The sequence below is a fragment of the Anopheles cruzii genome, chromosome 3, assembly GCF_943734635.1.
Source record: "Anopheles cruzii chromosome 3, idAnoCruzAS_RS32_06, whole genome shotgun sequence".
Taxonomy (NCBI): Eukaryota; Metazoa; Arthropoda; class Insecta; order Diptera; family Culicidae; genus Anopheles; species Anopheles cruzii.
Window position 1 is genome coordinate 62,084,941 of NC_069145.1, and position 20,783 is coordinate 62,105,723.

The window sequence follows — 20,783 nt, forward strand, 5'->3', positions numbered from 1 at the left end:
GGTTGCGAACTAATCATTCCATTTTTCTCACCTTTGCAGCATTATGTTAATGAATCCTTTACGATGATCCGTAAACAACAACACCTCACTACTTAGCGCGTTAGCTGATAAGTTTTCCTGTGCAAATCTAAACAAAAAACAATGACGATTACTACTATTGTTTGATAATCATATCACTTTTCCTGCTAAAGAAAATGAGACTCCGCCAAATGACTATCATTCCTTTGGCGCAATATTGCATCTAAGATCTAAAAGATTAATTGTTGCACGTAAAAATTATGCCCAAATAATTGAGTGACGTACGAAAGAACTCCAAGCAACGATCACTGGAACTGGAACGGCTCTTCTATAGGAATGGCAACTGGTTAGCGAAGAAGAAAAATGTAAAAATCTAGCTTCAGGGAAACGCGGATAGTAATTTTTCGTTGACTTTCGTTGAGGCAGTCATTCGTATACCGTTTTGAATCTACCACGTGGGCAGTAGAAGTGATGAAGAGATTACGAGCCACGCAGCGGAAACCGAGAGCACCGTGACCCGTAGTGTGTGCCTCTAGAACGATGGCTTTCCTCCGGACAGGACAGCGTGGTGTAATGTCCGGTCGCAACGGTACATAATAGATTACGATTTTATATATAGATACATATATACAGTTTGTAGGACAGCTTATTGGCTTTTTAGACACATTTATGGGAAATGCTATCGAGCGTCCAGCGAGTGGGGAAGAGTAATGCACCAAACGATATGCCCGGTTTCTCCCCCAGCACCTGTAAACGACGAATTTCCGACAGTAACACAGTGGAACCAAATTCTCATCTCATCCGCTCCTTTCTCACGCGTTTTCCAAAATCAATAGGCCCGCAGGCGCATCATTAGCTGGTGGCAGTGGCAGAATGTAGTCAATTATGTTGTGCGACGCATTGTCCCTAAAGTTCTGTCCAGTATGCTGCAATTTATCGCTAAGCGCATCAGATGCACCCTTATTGAACTACGTCCCAGCCATCAAACATGCTACTTAAAATGTCCTTTGTCACTCTAGGGACGAGCAAATGAGCCACAAAAAAGGACAATAACACAGAGCAGTATATACACGCAGCAGCACCAAGTTAACCAAACAGGAACGTTGAGTGAAGAGGCGAAAAGCAATGGCGTCGAGCAGCATAACCAAGAGCCTCGCATATAACGGCAACACACTTTTTGCAAACAGAATCGTCCAACACCAGAAAAACACCGATGGGACAAATCCGGCGCAGTCATCATTACCCACGCATTAACGCCGAGCAAGATGAGTTTTTGTATTTTGCGTTTGCTTAAGCAATGCCGCATTTAGACACTAATAATCCTAAGTGACGCTTTTCTGCGATCAAAATCCCAATGAAGTTATAAAACGATATCATTATGAATACACGCTTAAATGACGTTATTTAAGAAAAAAGGCCCCCACTAGGCGATAGCGATAAAATAGTTTGCGCTTGTTTGGCGCGATCAGTTGTGCAATGTGCGGATGTGCGGTGGCTTATGTAAAGTGATATGAAATTCTCAACGAAAACACTACCCACGACGCTTCACTACATCGGAATGTTGAGAGCGGCGGGTAAGATCCATGAAATTTGTGACACGACACAGCCGGCACACGTGGCAAGGGTAAACTAATCCTTACTCTGGGACGTATATACACACAGCAACAGAGAACAAGTCGTCCGATCGAGGCTGTTAGTGGAACTACAGAAATGAATAAATTATATTAAAGTGAGAGCCCACTGGCCAAGGCAAAACTACAACAAGTGTTCAAAAACTGATTTTTTTAACCCAAAAACTGACTTTTCACACAAATACTATTCCAAGAATGCGAATTTATTCAAAGATAATAATAAGTAGCTCAGCTACGGCCTTCTCGTATGACACACTCTCGTGAAGTGCTCCACGTTTTTATGGCCCACATCTCATTCCGCGCGGATTCTCCGTCTTTTGTTTCTAGCACAATGGGCAGAGGTTTTCACATTTCTTCTCGATGACTTACCTGAATTGAGGTGTGCTCATTGTTGCTCACGTTATCGGCCGTTTGTGGTTTTTTTCTGTCGTACATTGCCGAGCTTTTTCAAACGCGCCCCTCTATCGGAAGGTGGTCGTTTGCGGTGCGCTTGACTTTGGCGTTCGCAGACGTTAAACTTTGCTCACTACCAACACGAGTATCCTTATGCGTATGGATTTTTTTACAGTCGCATCGAAGTGATAAACCTACAACCAGGTACCGGTTTTCCTTTTGGAGAAAACAACACAGCTGAGCCCGGACCGACCGATTCCGGTTCGAAGCAGATTGCATCTGGATTGAAGCAACTCTTTTGCATGGCCATTTTGTCGTCGATCGGCCTGTGGTGTCGCATGTTTATTATCAATGACTTTTGCGGCGATCTTGTGATAAACGTTGATATTTTTCGCGTACATGCTTTGATGATTTCGAACTAAAATCGCCGTGGTCACCGGCCACGGCCACCTTCCCAATACACACTTTTTGAACTAATCTCGCTCAAATACGAGAGAATGTAACCATAATGGCAACATCTCAATCAGCTTCAAATGGCATCCAATTTGGACCGCGGAATCATTTAGCAAAGCGTTCATCTATTCTATTTTCCGGAAACACGAGGCACGAGGCGGTTGTGCAGTCGAAGGACGTGTGTGCAATTACTAAACACCAGACGCGTTTAGAGCTTGCCCAAGGGAACGACGGGTTCGAAAATTAGCGTCAGCAAACCAGCACAGGCTAATTGCGTTCAATTAAACCCGGTGGAATCCAGGAAGAGTTCAACCGTCCACGTTGTCCGTCGCCGAAGCCGTAAAAGTGGGATTGAAAGCTTTTCAGCGCGAAGAGCACCCTGAAAGATGCCGCATCGCATCGTTCAAGTCACCTCACGTTCAACTTTTTCCTTCCAGCTTCCTCGTCTCGGTCGACGTGGATCGAATTTGATCGAGCTCGGTCGAAGAGGATCGCCCGTTGCGATTTGAATGCACGGTCCGTGGCGGGTTACTTACGCGTTGTCACGCAGCTCGTCAATCGAATCGGTGATCGTCGGACTGAAAGGGGAATTGAGTCACGCAATGGCTAGAACGTGGCGCACACGCGGCCGATCGCGATCACGTTAGCGATCGACGACGGTTCGTTGTGTGTTCGTCACACACAGCCGCATTGAATTGACGCATCATTTGAACTTTGAAGAACAACAGAGGGAACAGCGCGAAGAGCGCGAGAGGCGCCCAATGGTCATCTTGACCGAGGCAAACCGATAAGGTCCGCACCACGATCGAGTGAGTGAGTGAAAAAGACACAGACAGACAGAGAGCGCGAAGGACGGTATGTGGCCCCCGGCGGAGATGTATGCGTTGGAACTTGTTTGCGGTTTTAGCCCGGCCAGCGGAAAATGGGATCGGATAATGTTTTGAGCAAACAAAACAACACACCCAACCCAGTGGGCCAGCGCCAGCCAGCGCCCCGCGATCGGTTCAGTTCGGTTCAGTCAATCCGATCGGTTGGACGTTCCGTTCCGACGCCCACGGTGAGTTGGAGGTCGGTTTAAAAGTTTGTCGATGGAATTCCACTGGCCAAGCACGCCCCGCGAAGCCATTCGACTACGATTAGTGTTACGACGGAGATAAGAACGCCAGCAAGCAACATGAAGTCATCCGGATTGGCAAGTTTGTGGCGCGCCCTGGTGGCCTTACTCCTACTGGCGGCCATTGCGCAGCCGTTCGAAATCGTGGAGCGCTACGGGCTACCGAATCCGACGCTCGCCCAGAAGATGATCCGCCTCGCGAACCCAACGAACCTCGATGAAGCCCTCGAGTACGGGGAAATGGTGGTGGAGAAATCGAAACGGCTGGAAGCATCGATTAGCGGGGCCAGTTCCCGGGTGAAGGTCACCAGGGAGGGCACCACGTACGCCCAGACCATCGACGGGTATCCGACGCCGAGTACCGAGCGCCAGGATTTGCTGGCCCGCACGGTGCTCCGCGCCTCGGCCTTCATCGTCAACCGGTACTGTCTTCCGGCCGCCATTTCTTCGACCGAGTGTGGCGCCTTTCTCGGGGCCATTACGCTTCCGGACACTTCATCTCTGACTGAGCGGTGCAGGGCGGTGATCGCCTCGAAGGAGCACAACGACGAGTACCGTCGGTTGCTACCGGCCGCTTACGACGACGGGATCTACACGTTCCGGCGAAGCGTGTCCGGAGGAGAGCTACCGTTGGCACGCCAAATTTCGGGTCTATTCCATACGGCGTCCCAGAACGGGGACCACCGTGACGAAGGGCGCCATTCGGTGGCCCTCGTGCAGTGGTCCCAATTTATCGAGCACGATTTGGCCAAAACGACCGTACAAACCATGCACGACGGAACGCAGATTGAATGCTGTACCAACGAGCACGGTCCGCTGCTTCCCCGCTATCGCCATCCGGCATCCTGCGCGCCCTTGCCGGTTCCCGCCGAAGATCCGTTCTACCGGAAGCACCAGGCCACGTGTCTCAACTATGTCCGTAGTGCGCTGTCGCTCGGTGAGACCTGCCATCTAGGGCCAGCCAACCAACTGAATGCGGCTACTGCCCGGCTGGACCTGTCGCAGGTTTACGGAAGCACGGCGAACGATACGTTGCATCTGCGATCCCTCCAGGGTGGTCGTCTCCGGGCGCAACATTCCGATTCTCTGGACTACCTGCCTAAGGCAGCCAACGAGAAGCTGTGCGTAGCGGACGATCAACTTGAAATTACGTGCTACAGTTCCGGTGATAGTCGCGTAAATGTGAATCCTTACGTTACGCTCTTACACACGCTGTTTCTACGTTCCCACAACCACCTAGCGAAGCATCTGGCCCGCTTGGCGCCGCATTGGACGGAAGAGCAGCTATTTACCGTCTCGCGACAGGTTAATACGCGGATCTATCAGAACATTGTTCGCGAATGGCTAACAACGGTCACTGGGCGACGCGAGAAGATCAAAAAACCCGTGGACCGGGGAGATGATCGAGTGAGCAACGAGTTTGCGACGGCTGCAATCCGCTTCTACCACACGATGATGCCCGGTGTCATCGGTAACGGTACCGATTTGCAGCCACTGTTTTACCGGCCAAAGGATCTACGGAAACGCGACTACTTCCGCCATCTCGTTGGCGCCGTACTGCAGCAGAGCGCGATGGCCCTCGACACAGAATACGTGGACGATGTGGCGCACCTTCTGTTTGGAGCCACGGGCCAGGTAGGACTCGATGCGCTGGCGCTCGATATTCAACGGGGTCGAGATCACGGGTTGGCACCATACGTCGATTACTACGCCCTGTGCAACGGGGACCAGATCAACGGCTGGTCCGATTTAGAAAGTGTGATGAAACCGAACGATCTGGCGATCCTTCGTTCGGTGTATGCTAGTGTACGTGATATTGATCTAGTTGTGGGAGGTATTGCGGAACGACCGAAAGACACCGATGCCACCGTTGGGCCCACATTCGCGTGTTTGATTCGCGAACAAACCGAACGCTCTCTGCACATGGCGCCGGACGGACTAACCAACGATCTTGATGCCGCGGTAGCAGATTACGGGGGTGCCAGGTTCATGTGTGATACGACGATGGTGGATCGAGTTCAGCAAGATATTTTCCGCCTCCCATCGGCGGTCGATAACCCGCAGGTGCCCTGTTCGCAGCTACCAGCGCTCGATCTTGCGCGTGTCGTACGTGCGATCGACGAGCGTGCGAAATAAATGGTGCGACAAGGTCAAAATTGCGCCCCCCGGTGACGAAGGTGTCTCGTCAATGAGATGCGCCTTTGATTAATTATGACTTGTGGCCCGCGCTATCCTGTGTCTCTCTATTCCTTTCCTGCGTTTATGGAAATGAAAGTTGAATACGTTCGTTTACGTCTAAAAGACTTAAAAGCTCGCCACGTGGCCGGGCAACAAACCACTGAGCTTCCGGGCATCATATCCGCTTCGAAAGCCAACTGAGAGAGAGATGCAACTTACGGTGCCATTGATTGGTGTGAGGCGGATTCAAATTCCTCCTCGTTTCCATTTCAAATGAGTGTGGTGTGGTAATTTAAATAATATTTTGTGCGGGGCAATGTTATGGGCCATTTTGAGACCATAACGTTGGTTGGTTGAAACATCGATGAACCATAATTTACAAACACTAGTTGTAATTCTTAAATAAATAATAAACTAATAAAACTATATTTGTATGAACTATGAAATATTTTACACTGTTCTCTTTGTTTTATAATACTCGAATTCGCCCGTTTTTGCGATTCTTCAATAGTGGAGTAATCAATCTGAGCGGCTTTCCCCATCAAAAGCATGATTACGCGTCTACCCACTGATAAGAGGAACACTTTGCGATCGATAGGAAAATCCAAATTCCATCCCAGCGTCCTATTCTTCAGACGTAAATAAGAAGTAAAACAGACGTAAATGGCACAATGGCAACGAAATAAATACCCTTTTGTTTCGGAGAATCAACACATTTTCGGAGACCACCAGGGTAATGGTTTAGGTAACCAATTATAAACATATATTTATTACTTAGCTATAGATCCGATAAAAAACAAATCCTTAAGCATCGTACACAGTGGTAGTGCGGACGTAGATACGTGCTGGATGATCGCTTCACCAATCTTCATTGCCCTCGTCACCCCATCCATCTTCGGTCGCTTCCATCTCATCCACCTTGATCTCCAGGCGGCTGCTGCTAACCAGCGGCACTTCCTCTTCCTTATCATTGCCAATCCCCTTCAGCCGCTGCGTTTCCTGCCTTGGTTCGTTTCGGTTCTCGTCGGGCGGGTTTAGTCTCTCTCCGGCAGCTTCCCTACTCTCGTGGGCCGTAAAGTTGCCAACGGACTCGTCCTCGGCGATTAGCAACACGTTCGCTTTCTGTATGACTGGTTCCATGTCTTTGAAAAAATCGAACTCTTCTCCCGGGTCACCCTTTTTCGTTGAGGGCTGCACTTTGATGTCAAACCGCTCGCTGCTCGCTCCCGTAACAGTGGCCGCCGAAGACGAATCGTTCGATGCTGCTCCGGTTCCCTGCTGCTGAGTAGAGTCACCTTGATCTAACGGTTGGTCGCGATCCACCGTTGCCACGGGTTCACTTCTGGCAGTCTGTCCCTGAACTCGCTGTTCGGCGGTATCATTCTCCCAGTCACTCCACTCGTCCACCTGCAGCTCCACGTCTGAGTTAGTCTGATAGATGTCTTCCCCTTCGGGCGATAACCGTTCCGGCAGTACCAGATTGAAACTGCTTTGGTTCATCATTACCGATGCAAACGATGCATTAGTGTCAGCGCCGGTATCCGGCACCGGACTACCGGAGAGAAATTCACCCGATCCAATCACAGGCGTAATGGAGCGCACGGCACTCCAAGCATTTCCCACGTCCGGTATACCCTGCGGTCGTCCGTCGGCAAATATTTTACTTCGATGGCCACCGATCACTACTGCCGAACCGAGAATGGGCACGAGATCGGCCAGGCAGAGCAATGTCTTCGCCACCAGAACATCGTTCGTGTCCTTTATCCCAAGCAAAAGCTGCAAAAAAAGAATCCAATCGTAAAAACCCACGGTTCGACGTTCCGCTCGGCGAGTTCTCACCTGAGGTAGAATGTGGTCTCGGAGGTCTTCCTTGGCGAAAAATTCTACGTAAGCCGGAAAGTATTCCAGCAGAGTGAGGCGGATCTGCGCATCCTGCACACAGAATACCTGGCGCACTCGGGGTAGCATGTAGGCCGAAAATAGTTTGGGCGTGAAGAGGGCCGGTGAGAGGTCATCGCTCTTCGGGCGCAGCACGTACGGGGTCAAACACAGCTGAGCCGTCGTATCGAGTAGCACGATGCGCGACAGGAGTAACGAGCCCATCTGTTCGGCCACCGTTTCCGGGTCGAATAAACGCAGCCGATCGGCTAGACTGATAAAGAACTCTTGCTTCGCCTGAGGGCTTTTCAGGGGCAGCTCGGTCAGGAAGGAATGTATTAGTATGAAGTCATGGTTGAAGATCGGATGCAGTAGCACCGCCGACAGGTTGGGGCGCATGGCTGGATTGGCGTGCTTTAGGTGCGTGCCACAGTACGCCTTAAAGTCCTCGACCGACGGAATGTTGGCGTCAGTTTTGTTGTGCAAAATCTCTTCGCACATCACACCGAATGCGTACTGCTCGAGTGCGAGGCCTTTGTTGCTGAGTTCGGCCGGGTCTATTGATTTCGGGTAGCGATACGGTTGTGACTTCTCCAACAGCGTCTGATTGAAATCATTGGTCCGCCAGAGATGCTCGAACCCGGACAACCGCCAAGCACCGTCGTCCGTGACGTAGATGGCCAACATGCTGATGCTCAGATGACGCACGCTAGCCTGCTCGAGCAGGAAAATGAGCGCACAGAGAACGTTCCGCAGGCCGAGACAGATCTGTACGTCGCTCGTGACGCTCAAACACTTCACCAGCGGACGGCACCGCTCGGTGCCCAGCATCATCAGGGAACCTTTGCTCCATGACGCGTGGTACCGGAGGATCGAAGGATGTCGATAGATCTTAAGATTTTTTATCGCGCGCTCGAGCGGGTTTTGGTTCGTCCAAAACTGTCCCGAGACCAGTGTTTCGCCCTGGAAGATCGATATGTTGCCGACGGTTCCGTTCGTATTCGGAAGCTCCCCATTGTACACCGACCAGTAGTCGGTCACTTGGATCGCCTTCTTATTGATTTCTACTCCCTTTAGCTGGGACTGCTCATTGCCCATAGCACCGCGCTTTCGAACTACTAAATTAAACTCGTTGGGACTTTGGAAACAGTGTTTCGCATAATTCTTATCCACACTTGACCAATTTTTCGCAATCGACCTTCCTCTTCCAACGCAATCTTCAAGTTGACAATTCAAAAGAAAAACAAAGAGGCGTTTGTCATCCGGCACATGGTGCCGGGGTTTATGATTACGAATCGACTGTTCCACTTTGCGTTGTTTTGAAAACTACGATGCAATAGGTGATTTGAAAAAGAATGCAATGTGTGCCACATTGTGTAGTGAGAGAATTAATCGAGAGTGAAAATAAATCTTGGAAGTGTTGTCTTCTCTAACAGCGCTTCAACATTGTTTCCGTGCCAATAAGTAACAGAACGCATTCCTACCCTCTGTTTCGAATGTCAGGTGGACGCTGTCAACAAACTGAGTCCGTCGGTGCGCCATCTTTCTTTTTTCCTTTCCCGTGTAGAACCGACGTGTAGAAAACGTGTTGAGCGTTTCGTGCGTCGAAATTTTCCCAAAATAAGACGAAATGGTAAGTTTATTGTGCTAAAACTAGTTCCATTTAGGGGCTATGCCAATTTTGTATCGAAATGAACTATTTTTGACCGGATAAAATAAATGTAAAGCTCTTTTCCGGCCACCGATACGTGTCCGGTGGAACAGTAACTGTGTACCTGCGTGTGGATCGCAGGCGAGGCGGTGTTAAAATTATGTAGCAATCCATTTATCGCTTTGCTCGGTACTATAGCATGTAATTTACCCATTGTAGTCAAGCTTTTTGATACGCCAAGTGTTTTCGTAAGATATGAAGAACGAAAATATGCCCTTACAATTCTGGACTTGTTATGTTTATAACCTCACAAATTGAAGCAAATCTGATGTTTTTTTCATCTCTTTTCCTGCACACAGGGGTTCGTTAAGGTAGTGAAGAACAAGCAGTACTTTAAGCGTTACCAGGTCAGGTTCCGTCGCCGTCGCGAAGGAAAGACCGACTACTATGCCCGCAAGCGCCTGATTTTTCAGGACAAAAACAAATACAACACGCCGAAGTACCGTTTGATCGTTCGTCTCAGCAACCGCGACATCACCTGCCAGATTGCGTACGCCCGTATCGAGGGAGATCGCATTGTCTGCGCAGCCTACTCGCACGAGCTGCCACGTTATGGCGTTAAGGTTGGTCTGACCAACTATGCCGCCGCGTACTGCACTGGTTTGCTGGTTGCTCGCCGCATTCTGCAGAAGCTGCGCCTCGACACCCTGTACGCCGGTTGTACCGACGTGACCGGTGAGGAGTATCTGGTTGAGGCTGTCGACGATGGTCCGGCGGCTTTCCGGTGCTACTTGGATGTCGGATTGGCTCGTACTACCACGGGTGCCCGTGTGTTCGGTGCGATGAAGGGCGCCGTCGATGGCGGACTCAACATCCCGCACTCCGTCAAGCGGTTCCCGGGCTACAGCGAAGAGAACAAGAGCTTCAACGCTGAGATGCACCGTGAGCACATCTTCGGTATGCATGTCGCCAACTATATGCGAACGCTGGAGGAAGAGGATGAGGAGGCGTACAAGCGCCAGTTCAGCAAGTACGTCGCCCTGGGCATCAAAGCCGATGATGTGAGTATACCGAAGCGATGATTGCACTTTTACACACGTCCACTCCAAATTACCGTCGAACGAACCCATTTAGAGAGGCACGACGGTTTCCGAAAGTGGACCACAGTAATGTTTGAATGAAATAGTTCGGAGTGTGCGGGATACATTTGCCACCTTGCAAACTTCCTTGATTTTGTCATACAAATAATTTCTCTCCATTTGGAGGGTTTTGGTTCCATTCGTCCAATGGCCATTTGTGCCCGGAGTAAGAATAGCAAACAATTATTTACCACCATTTTTCTTTCGGCAGATCGAAACCATCTACAAGAATGCTCACGCCGCCATCCGCAAAGATCCTTCCTTCACGAAGAAACCCGAGAAGAAGGTCAACAAGAAACGGTGGACTCTGGCCAAGCTGACCCTGGAGGCCCGCAAAGAGAAGGTTGCGAAGCACAAGGCCGATTTCATGGCCAAAATCCAGGCCGATGTCGAAGCCTAAGCCGGCAGCAGCAAGCTTTTCCTTCTGCATCCTTATTACTTCCCTTGCGGTGTGCGTGAATACAGCGAGCAACAGAAAACATTCGTTTAAATTTTGGCTTCTATTCGCTGAACATGAACATTATGTTTGAAGAGAATTGTAGCGGGCAGCAGGCCCGCAGGTTACGGGCATACCGAGGTCGACAGAGCAATTTGTTATGAATAAATATAATGTTGATATTCAGCTGAATGGGAACCAAATATTTTGTTTGTTTTTGTACTGGTTACTGAAGCACGATCCACTGTAGGAATGGCACAAACGAGAAAGTATGAGGGAATTCGTTTCATAAAATTAAGTTTAGATTTGTAAATCCTACAAACAAATAAATAATACATATTATACTAATGGGTTATTATTGAAAATGTTGCTTTATTGATCTTTTCGTTGGCTAACCCTTCACACCAGACCCAACTGGAAACCGGTTAATCCCAAACGCTAAACGTGATAATTTCCTCTAATCATTTCCACCAACTAATTGAGTTCAACAAATCAGTTTCTTTATTCACATTTGTATACCTATTCAATTCTAACGAACATATTTATATTAACATAAAAACACATAAACCATCATTTGCAGGAATGCCTTTGGTCTGGTAAACGCGAAATAACCGTTCAACAGTTAAGTTTTATCGCTGTAATCTGATGGTGTTATCTGGATTTTCTTATAGTTAATAAACAATCATGGCCGCTGCAAATATGAGTAAATAATATGTGAAACATAAAAAAAACTAGGTAGCGATATTCACAACGGATTCCATTGATAAAGTGATACGGCGTGGAAAATTTGAATCTTCTCCCTATGTTCAGCGCAGTAGTCACTAGATGACACAACGCACAGTCTTGAATGAAAAGCCCGTATGAACGATTTGCTTTTGCAAGGTTTGACAGTTTACGCAAATCAACAGCAGGACCATCGGCGCAGAAGCACGCAGCCCAAAAAAGCTACGCAACGGTGTGTGCGTAATATCGATGACCCGCTCTCGCGGTGGAAGAAACGAGAGACCTTGTGGCTCTGACCCGCTCTGGCACATGCGAAAGCGTACACGCACACCGTTTTGGGCAGGCAATGGTTTTGAACGATTCTCCAACAAATGAGCCAAATAGAGGTTCCGAAATAAGTGCTCCCAATTGCAGGAAAATATTTTGTAAATGCTAAATGATAGGCACGCTTTCGGCGTCCGGTAATACAGTGCCAGCCTAACTCAACGGTGCGTGTTTCTCGGGAAAGTGTTCGTTCGCATCTCTAGTCGTGGATTGCGGAGATTTTCGGTGCGTTAACCCAAAGTGGAAGGTACTCCTCGCGGAATGAGCACGGTTCGGCCATCTTGAAAGTAAGGCAGCACCAACACACGCACAAACGCAGACACGTACGTGCGTCCTATGCCGTGTGTGCCGCCGCTGCTCCCCGCGCACATACACAGCCACACACACGCGCAGTTCCCATCACACCACTGGGTCCTGTAAGCGGTCTCCCGAAAGGAAACGTTGCCATCGAAGGAATCCTTGGTTTTTGGTGCCCTTTGCTACGCGCGTTCGCCCCGCCAGCGATCGATAGCGGATTTTCCTCTCAGCGGGTTTCCAGCGAACAACGATTCGTCTCCATGGACGGCACCGATAGGTGGAAAGAGGTCTAGAAAAGTGACCCGTAAGACAATCGCTACCATCTCACCACTACACTACACCACGCTCTCGCCGTCGCTTACATTCGGCCAAACCGCTTGCCGTTGTTGGGTTGCAAAGCGAAAAGAAAGGAAAGGCCAGGATCACGACTGCAGCATCCGGAACTGGAACCCGGCAGTCCCGGTGAGCCGCGTAGAGTATCATCTCGCGTCTTCGTTGGGTGTGAACACAGCGACGGCGTGGAAAGCGACCGTCGCGCGGTACACAACCCGAGCGCTGGAGCGGAGCAAACGAAGTGGACGGAGCAAGCAGCGGGATCCGGAAGCCTAAGAACGCGCTCCAGAACCCATTCCAGAGGCCCGGCTTGCATGAGTAGATTATGTCTGATATCTGTGACCAGATGTGTACATAGCCATGGCTGCGACCCGAAAGTTGCAAGGTGAGAACCACTCGTTAACGCGGTACAATAGGGGTGCTTCGCGGTGCAGGCGCGCAAGTATGCAATCGTTTTTCCGCCGTACAATCGATCCAGCAGTCCAGCAGTGCAACATGAGAGCAACATTTTTGTGCATATTTTTGCCCTACCGAAAGAGGCCGGGAAAGGAAATTGTGCAAAGATTTGCGTGAAAGTGTAGAGAGATAAGGATTCCTAGTATATCTGTGCGTGTGTATGTGTCCTCAGTATCCGCTTAAAGGACTCTACGAAACTCGTTAAAAAAAGAGCGGCTTCAAATTCCAATGCTTTCATGTTACGGTTCCATAGCAACCGGTCTGTGCACCCCACAAACGATTGGAGCATTATTCAGTCGTTCAGGATCTAGGATGCTGTGCAATGAATGAGTGTTGGCAATGTGCAATTCGTTAGACGGACGGTGAGGCTATTTACCGTTGAGATGATGTTGACATTGTCACTTATTGTCAACCAAGAGACGGATATTTTAGCATAGAAAGCGGAAACGGGGGTCACCAGGGGGTCACCAATAATGTTTACTTGATTAGGCAAGCGTTATGTGTTTGTTTCATTTTCAATGCTGGGACAGGTAGCTCGGCTTCCCCGATTAGAACCAGTCGCGAACCGGACCCCCCCACTTCGGTTGACAGTTTGAAACCCTTCCCGGCCCTTAACCCCCCCGGGCACGCATTAGTAGCATTGTTCAATCGTTTTAGTGTTGACAGTATTGAATGTCAGTGGTGTTGAGCGCGCCACGAGCCCCCGAGTGTATGTTTTAGTGGCGCAGAGAGGGTACAAAATAGAACGAATGTGACGCTCACAAGTAGTTGCCGCGCGCTACCCGCCGAGGCCGTGTATCGTAAGGCGCGCAGTGCACTTTTGTGTATCAACAAAACGGCGGCAAGAAAGATACGGTCGACGAATGGCAACCCGTTTTTAATGTGTAGCTCTTTTGACGTACCGCCCTCGAATCGGAATGTTTACTCATCCCCGATTCCTATCCGCAGGTGAAATCGATCGGTGCCTGAAGAAAGTCACTGAAGGAGTGGAAACGTTCGAGGATATTTGGCAGAAAGTTCACAATGCTACAAATAGCAACCAAAAGGTGAGCAACCGACCGGCGTTCGCTGCCCGATGCGGCCAAGGGACTGACGGTACCTAACCCTTGCAGGAAAAGTATGAGGCGGATCTCAAGAAGGAAATCAAAAAGCTGCAGCGGTTACGTGATCAGATCAAATCATGGATCGCATCCGGCGAGATCAAGGATAAAAGCGCTCTGCTGGAAAACCGTCGGCTCATAGAAACCGTACGTTTCGTTGAGGGGGGGCAAGGGTTTGGAGAATTTTGGTTGTTGGCTCAATCGGTCGTGTCTCCCATTTCTGCAGCAAATGGAGCGGTTTAAGGTGGTCGAACGGGAAACCAAAACGAAAGCATACTCGAAGGAGGGTCTCGGAGCGGCCCAGAAGATGGATCCGGCGCAGCGGGAAAAGGAGGAGATTAGCAGCTGGTTAACGTCGGCCATCAACTCGCTGCAGATCCAGATCGATCAGTTCGAGTGCGAGATCGAGTCGCTGCTGGCGGGCAAGAAGAAAAAGCTCGACAAGGACAAGCAGGACAAGATGGACGAGCTGAAGGGCAAGCTGGAGAGGCACAAGTTCCACGTCACGAAGCTCGAGACGCTGCTGCGGATGCTCGACAACGATGGTGTCGAGGTGGAGCAGATAAAGAAAATCAAGGAGGACGTAGAGTACTACATCGATTCTTCGCAAGAGCCGGACTTCGAGGAAAACGAGTACATCTACGACGATATCATCGGATTGGATGATGTGGAAATCTCCGGTAAGCATCGTGCACTCCGAGGCCACCCGACACCTGGTCCCTGGTATTTTGGTTAATGGGACGTCGATTGTCTCGTTTCAGGCATCCCGGTGTCAACTGGCACGGACAGCAATAACAGCAACGAGACGGCCGGTTCGCCCAGCAGTCTGATATCGGGAACTAGTCCGGCGCAGTCGCCGGTGCTGAACTACAGCGCGAGCACGCTGCACAACCACAGCAGCGATCTGTCGGCCGATAATAACAATCTAAGCGAGAAGCGTCCCAAGCCCGATGGCACGAAGATAACGGTATGTTGGTGGGAGCAGCCGTTACACTTAGTTAAATACCTAAATCACTGTCTTGCGTCTTTCATGCATCACTCCGCCAGCCGGTAAAACCGACTGCAATCCGAGCTAGCAAAGTGGATCCCTCGGTCCTGGCGGTCAGCAATGTCGTGAACAACAACAACGGCAGCAGCAACGCGAACAGCAGCAACATCGGCAGCGGCATCATCGGCAGCAACAGCAGCAACAACAATTCGTCCAAACCGGGGTTGATCAGCTCGACGCCTAGCAAAAACCACGCCAACGCTGGTCCGGCACCGAGCGGGTTGCAGCCACCTCCGAACAGTATATCGCTCAATGGGCCCGCTTTCGCTGCGGTGGCGAAACAGCACGCCAGCAGTCAGTATACCGGCGGAATCACCGGGGCGCGCGCGTGGTCAGCTGAAACACAAGAAATCAATTCTCATTTGTCTGTTTCAGAAAATGGTTCCACAACGCAGTCGAGTGCGACGTCGGGGTCCGTGTCGTCCGCGGGTGCATCGTCGAGCATCGGTCCGCAAGCTCCGAATGCATCGAATGTCTTCAACCTCAGTCAGATTATTAATGCATCTCAACCTAAGCTTAGTCAGTCGCAGCAGCAGCAGCAGAATCAGACGCAGCAAAATAGTATGCCGAGTGCGGCGGCCGTGGTTGCCGCGGCCAACAGTGGCAATGTGCAGCCATCGACTCAAGCAGTACCATCGTCACAGCAGCAACCCCAGCAGCAGCAGCAGCAGCAGCAGCAGCAGTCGCAGCAACAAACGGCGCAGCAGCTACAATCCCAGCAGATTCCTTCCGTGCAGAATTCCATGCTTCTACACAGCGGTGGCCAACCGCTGTCGTCGTCTGCGGCGAGCACCGAGAGCGGCAATCATGTAATTAGCACCTCGTCCGCGGCCACGATCAGCAGTAGTGGCCCGAATGTTATTAATAACTGTGTCTCGCCAAGCAATTCCGCAGTCAGTAGCAGGTACGTGCACCGTGCGCCTCTCGCGTTCGCTTGTTTGCGAAGGTAGCTTTCTTTGTTTATTTTAATCTGTCACCGTTTATTTTTATCCTCGCCGACCGGATATCCTATTGCGTCCTAGGGCGTCTCCCAGTTTAATGTCACCACCGCAGCAGCAGCAGCAACAGCAGCAGCTGTTAAATGGTCCTACAACACTCGGTAGGTCCTCGGCCGTATTACGCAAACGCTTTGTCGTTGGTTTGATCCGTTCGCCTCTATGTACATGTATTTTCGTTCGATTTTTTCTCAGCGCAAGAAGTGATAAATAGAACGGGAGTTCTCGAAAGTGGCCCTAGCCCCAATCCCAACAGCTTGATGCAACAACAGCAGAGCCAACAGCAGCAGCAGAATGTGCAAGGTGCATCTGCGGCAGCGGCAGCCGCAGCGGCCGCCGCAGCAGTGGCAGTCGCGTCCGCTCAGCAACAAGCGACAGCGGTGGCAGTGGCCGCGGCCGCTGCAGCCGCAGCTGCCGTCGCCGGACAGCAGCAGCAGCAGCAGCAGCAGCAACAATCGCAACAGCAGCAACAACAATCGCAGCAGCAACAACAACAGACACAACAGCAGCTACCACTACCACAGCCAGTGGACACGAGACAGACCGTTCCTCCCAATCAGTCCGCTCAACTGCAAGGCCCGCCGGCGTCGTTCATGGTCGATGCCGGCAGTGGCGGTGGCGGTGGAGTGGCAGGCGCCGGCCTCATACCGACGTCATCGGCCACTGCCATCACCAACGGACCGAACACGATCATCAACACAAACACTAGTATTTCGAGCGCCGCCAGCGTGAACAGTGGCACCGGCGGAAGCCTTAATCCTGCCGGCACGCACGAGGCATGCATACCGCCGCTGCTTGGCGTCGCCCCGCTCGGTACGTCCAAGCTGCAGAAGGAGCATCAAATACAAGTAAGTGTCCGATTCGCCGCTGGCCTAACCGCATGGGGACCTTACCTTACCTTCCATTTTTATTCCAGTTCCAACGGATGGAAGCCGCTTACTATCATCTGCCAACGCCGAGCGACTCGGAGAGGCTAAGGACGTACTTGCAACGTCAACCCGTGCAAACACCAGGGCACTTTCCACAGGTAAGCAACCACACATTCCACTTGAGGGTGCCCGTGGTGTAACATTTCAACACGGGGCTCACTCACGAAATAACGGCCATCGAACCTGTGGCCGATCAATGATTGCTCTGCTTCTCTCGTTCCATGCGCAGCAACAACTTCCACATTCTGACACGGTTGAGTTTTTCCAGCGTCTTTCCCCCGAGACGCTTTTCTTCGTGTTTTACTACATGGAGGGAACGAAAGCTCAATATTTGGCCGCGAAAGCGCTGAAAAAGCAGAGCTGGAGATTTCATACGAAATACATGATGTGGTTCCAGCGCCACGAGGAGCCGAAAGTGATCAACGAAGAGTACGAGCAGGTAAGTGAAACTCGGGGCCGGGAAGCTGGAAGCATGGGGAGCAAATGAGGCTCGGAAAACAAAACTCGCTTTGTCCGGCGTCGAGGACACACACATATGGTGGTCCTTTCGCGCGTGCACACCGTTTAAAATTGGTTTTCCTTCTTCTCTTTCTGTTTTTCTTTCTCACCAACCAGGGAACCTACATCTATTTTGATTATGAAAAATGGGGCCAGCGTAAAAAGGAAGGGTTTACGTTTGAATACAAGTACTTAGAAGACAGGGACCTGAATTGATCTTTACAGATTACGGAACTCCTTTTTTAAAAAACATGTGGAAAAGCGTAATGGAACGAAAAAAATCTGTCAATAAAAATTAAAAAATGTTCAGAAAAAAAACAACACGAAATCACGAGCAAAATCCGCACGAGCATCCGCGACGACAAAATAGGACAAACGGCCGGCAAAAACACAAACCATCAGCACACCAAACTAACGACGACGATGTTGCTGGAAAAGGCGAGCGGCTTAATTGGCGTGCGGAGTATCTCAGTTCGAGGCAAGGCTTTATAGGCCGATTTCTTTTTCTCTCTCCTCCGTTGGATGATGATCGTCGTTTCGTTCAAAACGCAACATTTGTTCCGGAAGCATTTTTCTTGCCGCTTTGTTTGCACCACAGCAACCCGTTGCTAGGATGGATTGGCAGCTTTAGCGAATTCGCCAGCGATCGCAAAGCTATCTTTGATGGTTCGTCTTACGAGACACACACACACAACATGTCCCCTTATTGGTAGGTGTTAATTTTGGGTGTGAGCTTCTTCTCTTCCAGGGTCCATTAGCAGCTGTTTCTCGTTCAATAGAAGACCCGCGATTTGTTGTATTCGGAGTCTTTTGTGGGATCGCCTCAAAACTTGCTTCTCCGCAAGATGCTCCGATTCCGAGTCGGACAACGGTGGTAACAATATTATAGGACGGATCACTCACACAACACAACACAACACACACACAAACTCAGACACAGTACTACGTAAACTTAATCCTAGAAGATTGATGATGGAGAGAAAAGCTTTTAAAAAGAACGAAACGAACATAAAAAACGATGAGAAAATTTAGAGAAAACCATGAAAAAAAGTATGCAAATACATATTGTTTAGATGTAATCTCGTGGCCTGGATGCCGGGGATGTGTTGACGTGGGTCGGCCGTCGGGTGTACTGTAGATTTTGATTCCACGTTACAACCGTCTGAAACACACACACTCACACACACACACTTTCTTCATCAGTGGCCACCGATCACCATGGTTCGACTCCTTGCGGTTTTATCATTAAACCCATTTCCCATTCATGTTGTTACGTCCGACCGACCGGTTGGCCGACCATTTTGTAAAAAGAGAAACCACACTAGACAAAAAAAACGACACACTTCATGCTGGTCACAGGAGTCCTGTTTCATCCCGTGCGTCTACATTTAGTCTCTGTCGAATCGATTCTAGGCCTGCAAATAGATAGGGGGAGGGCGCTTCCCAGTATTGCCGTCACCCAGCGTTCGCGGAACATATTCTCAGTTCTGTTACCGGTTTATCTCCTGACCTTTGCTGCTGTACATTGTCAGCGCTTCGTAGGGCTGAAACGGATAGTAAATATGGTCGTCAACGTTCCGTCAGCGTGTTCTGTAGAGCAAAAGCAGAAAAGAAAGTATAAAACAAAATCCCCCCCTTGGTCGGAACATTCACCGCTCGGACCTCTGAATGTTCGCGAGGCGCCACAATCTCGAATAAGTGTAATTGCATAAACATGAACAAGTTGTCAAGATGATGGTAGAACGGGGCAAGAAAACTCAGAACAACAACATGTTTCCGGGCGCCCGGATCGGCCTCGTTTCGGTGGAGTGAAAGAAGCAATTTAAGATGAAAACTATCAAACGGCGGATCCCGCCACAGCTCCGTTGCCCGGCGAGTCTGAAAGCTGCTGGTGACCATTTACCAGCTGGTTCCATTTGTGTTGGAATCAACGAACGGACATGGTCCGTCAGCCGCGCTCAGTTCCGCCTTAACGAGGGGGAGTCTAGGAGACAATTAGGCGGAAGCGCGAGCGGTCAACGGTATCTCGCGATTGAAACCCTATTCGGTGGAAGATGGCTAGCCTTAAGGGAGGAGGTGTGCGCTCTGTCTATCGATACCGAATGCGACGGTGTTCGGTGTAGGATTAAATACTACTGTCCCAGTCAAAGTACTCTCCGAATCGAAGAGGAAATGGGACACTGCGTTCGGGCATCAGGAAGCGTAGTGGGGCAAGGAAGTGGTTTTCCGGCACGCAAACAAGCCTCTTGCGCGCACCACCTGCCCAGAACTGATCCCGGATGGAGCCAGGAGAGGCGTAGCTCTGTGTGTCCCTCCCGGAGGTGTGTAGCGCGTGCGGGTTTGTTCTGCCGGCTGACACTGCCAATACAAAAACCTTCCGCGATGAGTGGGGCGAAGCGAAGCGAACGATGCAGAAATCGTTCAAACGCTATGACGGTAGGAAAAAGGATCAATTGAATGTAAAAAAAATCGGAGCACAGTAGAAAGGATCAATAATAAATCGAAAAAAAGAGGAATAAAGTAAAATCAGTGAACTAAAAAAAGAAAACAAACGAAAATACTTAGGAAATGTTGCTAAACCATCGACGCAAAACCGTTAAGCCACCGCCAATGGGGGACAACGCACGTGAACATTTCTTGACCCACGAATGACGATAAATGAATGAACAAAACAACTGCATTAAAATGTGATTTATAATTATAGATAAACTGATTGAGTAATTATTATTGAAATAAAAGCTCTATATATTAAAGCAGATTTACCTTTATTCAGTTGCCTTTTTCTTGTTTCTTTCACGTTTTGGTGCACCATGAGCAAAGAAATTCGTGGAGATTGTGGCTATTTTAACGTGCGTTCGTCTCGGTCGAAGCATCATCGGCGTCCACACTTGCGTTAGATCTTGCGACTTCCTCGATTTGTATCAAACTTTCGGGGAAAAATTATTGCAGCAGCACCAAACTAAATTAAAATGGAATAAAACAGTTAAAATCGTATTTACGGTGCGCGTTGAATGTTGTTTGCGCACCGGATTGTTGGAATTCCGGTGCGACAAGAAAAGAAAGAGGGAAACGGGATCCAACGGGAAACGAGAAGGGAAGCCGATCGTACACGTTAGCGAGAAGCTCGATTGTCTGAAACGCCAGATCATCGAGAAATTTACGGAACGGAAGATTGATTGGCCGTTGTTA

At 49.8% G+C, this 20,783-nt stretch overlaps 4 protein-coding genes across 6 annotated transcripts; 3 read left to right on the forward strand and 1 right to left on the reverse strand.

Moving 5' to 3' along the window:
• Positions 1–3,518: 3,518 nt before the first annotated feature.
• On the forward strand, positions 3,519–6,205 carry LOC128271417 (peroxidase). The gene has a single exon (XM_053008948.1). The coding sequence runs from the start codon at positions 3,670–3,672 to the stop codon at positions 5,743–5,745; it is 2,076 nt and encodes a 691-aa protein (XP_052864908.1). The 5' UTR covers positions 3,519–3,669; the 3' UTR covers positions 5,746–6,205.
• A 336-nt stretch (positions 6,206–6,541) lies between these two features.
• On the reverse strand, positions 6,542–8,858 carry LOC128272479 (protein-associating with the carboxyl-terminal domain of ezrin). The gene is made up of 2 exons (XM_053010297.1): positions 7,627–8,858; positions 6,542–7,563 (listed from the first exon to the last, which is right to left on the reverse strand). The coding sequence occupies exons 1-2, from the start codon at positions 8,761–8,763 to the stop codon at positions 6,646–6,648; spliced, it is 2,055 nt and encodes a 684-aa protein (XP_052866257.1). The 5' UTR covers positions 8,764–8,858; the 3' UTR covers positions 6,542–6,645.
• Positions 8,859–9,221: 363 nt separating this feature from the next.
• On the forward strand, positions 9,222–11,221 carry LOC128274626 (60S ribosomal protein L5). Its single transcript, XM_053012878.1, has 3 exons — positions 9,222–9,298; positions 9,676–10,377; positions 10,667–11,221. Exons 1-3 carry the CDS (start codon positions 9,296–9,298, stop codon positions 10,853–10,855), a joined length of 894 nt encoding a protein of 297 aa, XP_052868838.1. The 5' UTR covers positions 9,222–9,295; the 3' UTR covers positions 10,856–11,221.
• A 1,692-nt stretch (positions 11,222–12,913) lies between these two features.
• Positions 12,914–20,344, forward strand: LOC128275376 (CCR4-NOT transcription complex subunit 3). Of its 3 annotated transcripts, none has more exons than XM_053013854.1 (12): positions 12,914–12,953; positions 13,973–14,070; positions 14,137–14,271; positions 14,351–14,804; positions 14,886–15,091; positions 15,172–15,466; positions 15,548–16,076; positions 16,195–16,271; positions 16,363–17,015; positions 17,084–17,194; positions 17,326–17,535; positions 17,712–20,344. In XM_053013854.1, exons 1-12 carry the CDS (start codon positions 12,929–12,931, stop codon positions 17,808–17,810), a joined length of 2,892 nt encoding a protein of 963 aa, XP_052869814.1. In that variant the 5' UTR covers positions 12,914–12,928; the 3' UTR covers positions 17,811–20,344. The 3 variants fall into 3 exon arrangements, with proteins under 3 accessions (XP_052869814.1, XP_052869813.1, XP_052869816.1); XM_053013856.1 differs by lacking the exon at positions 12,914–12,953 and adding an exon at positions 13,890–13,908; XM_053013853.1 differs by lacking the exon at positions 12,914–12,953 and having other exon boundaries at positions 13,813–14,070.
• Positions 20,345–20,783: the final 439 nt, after the last annotated feature.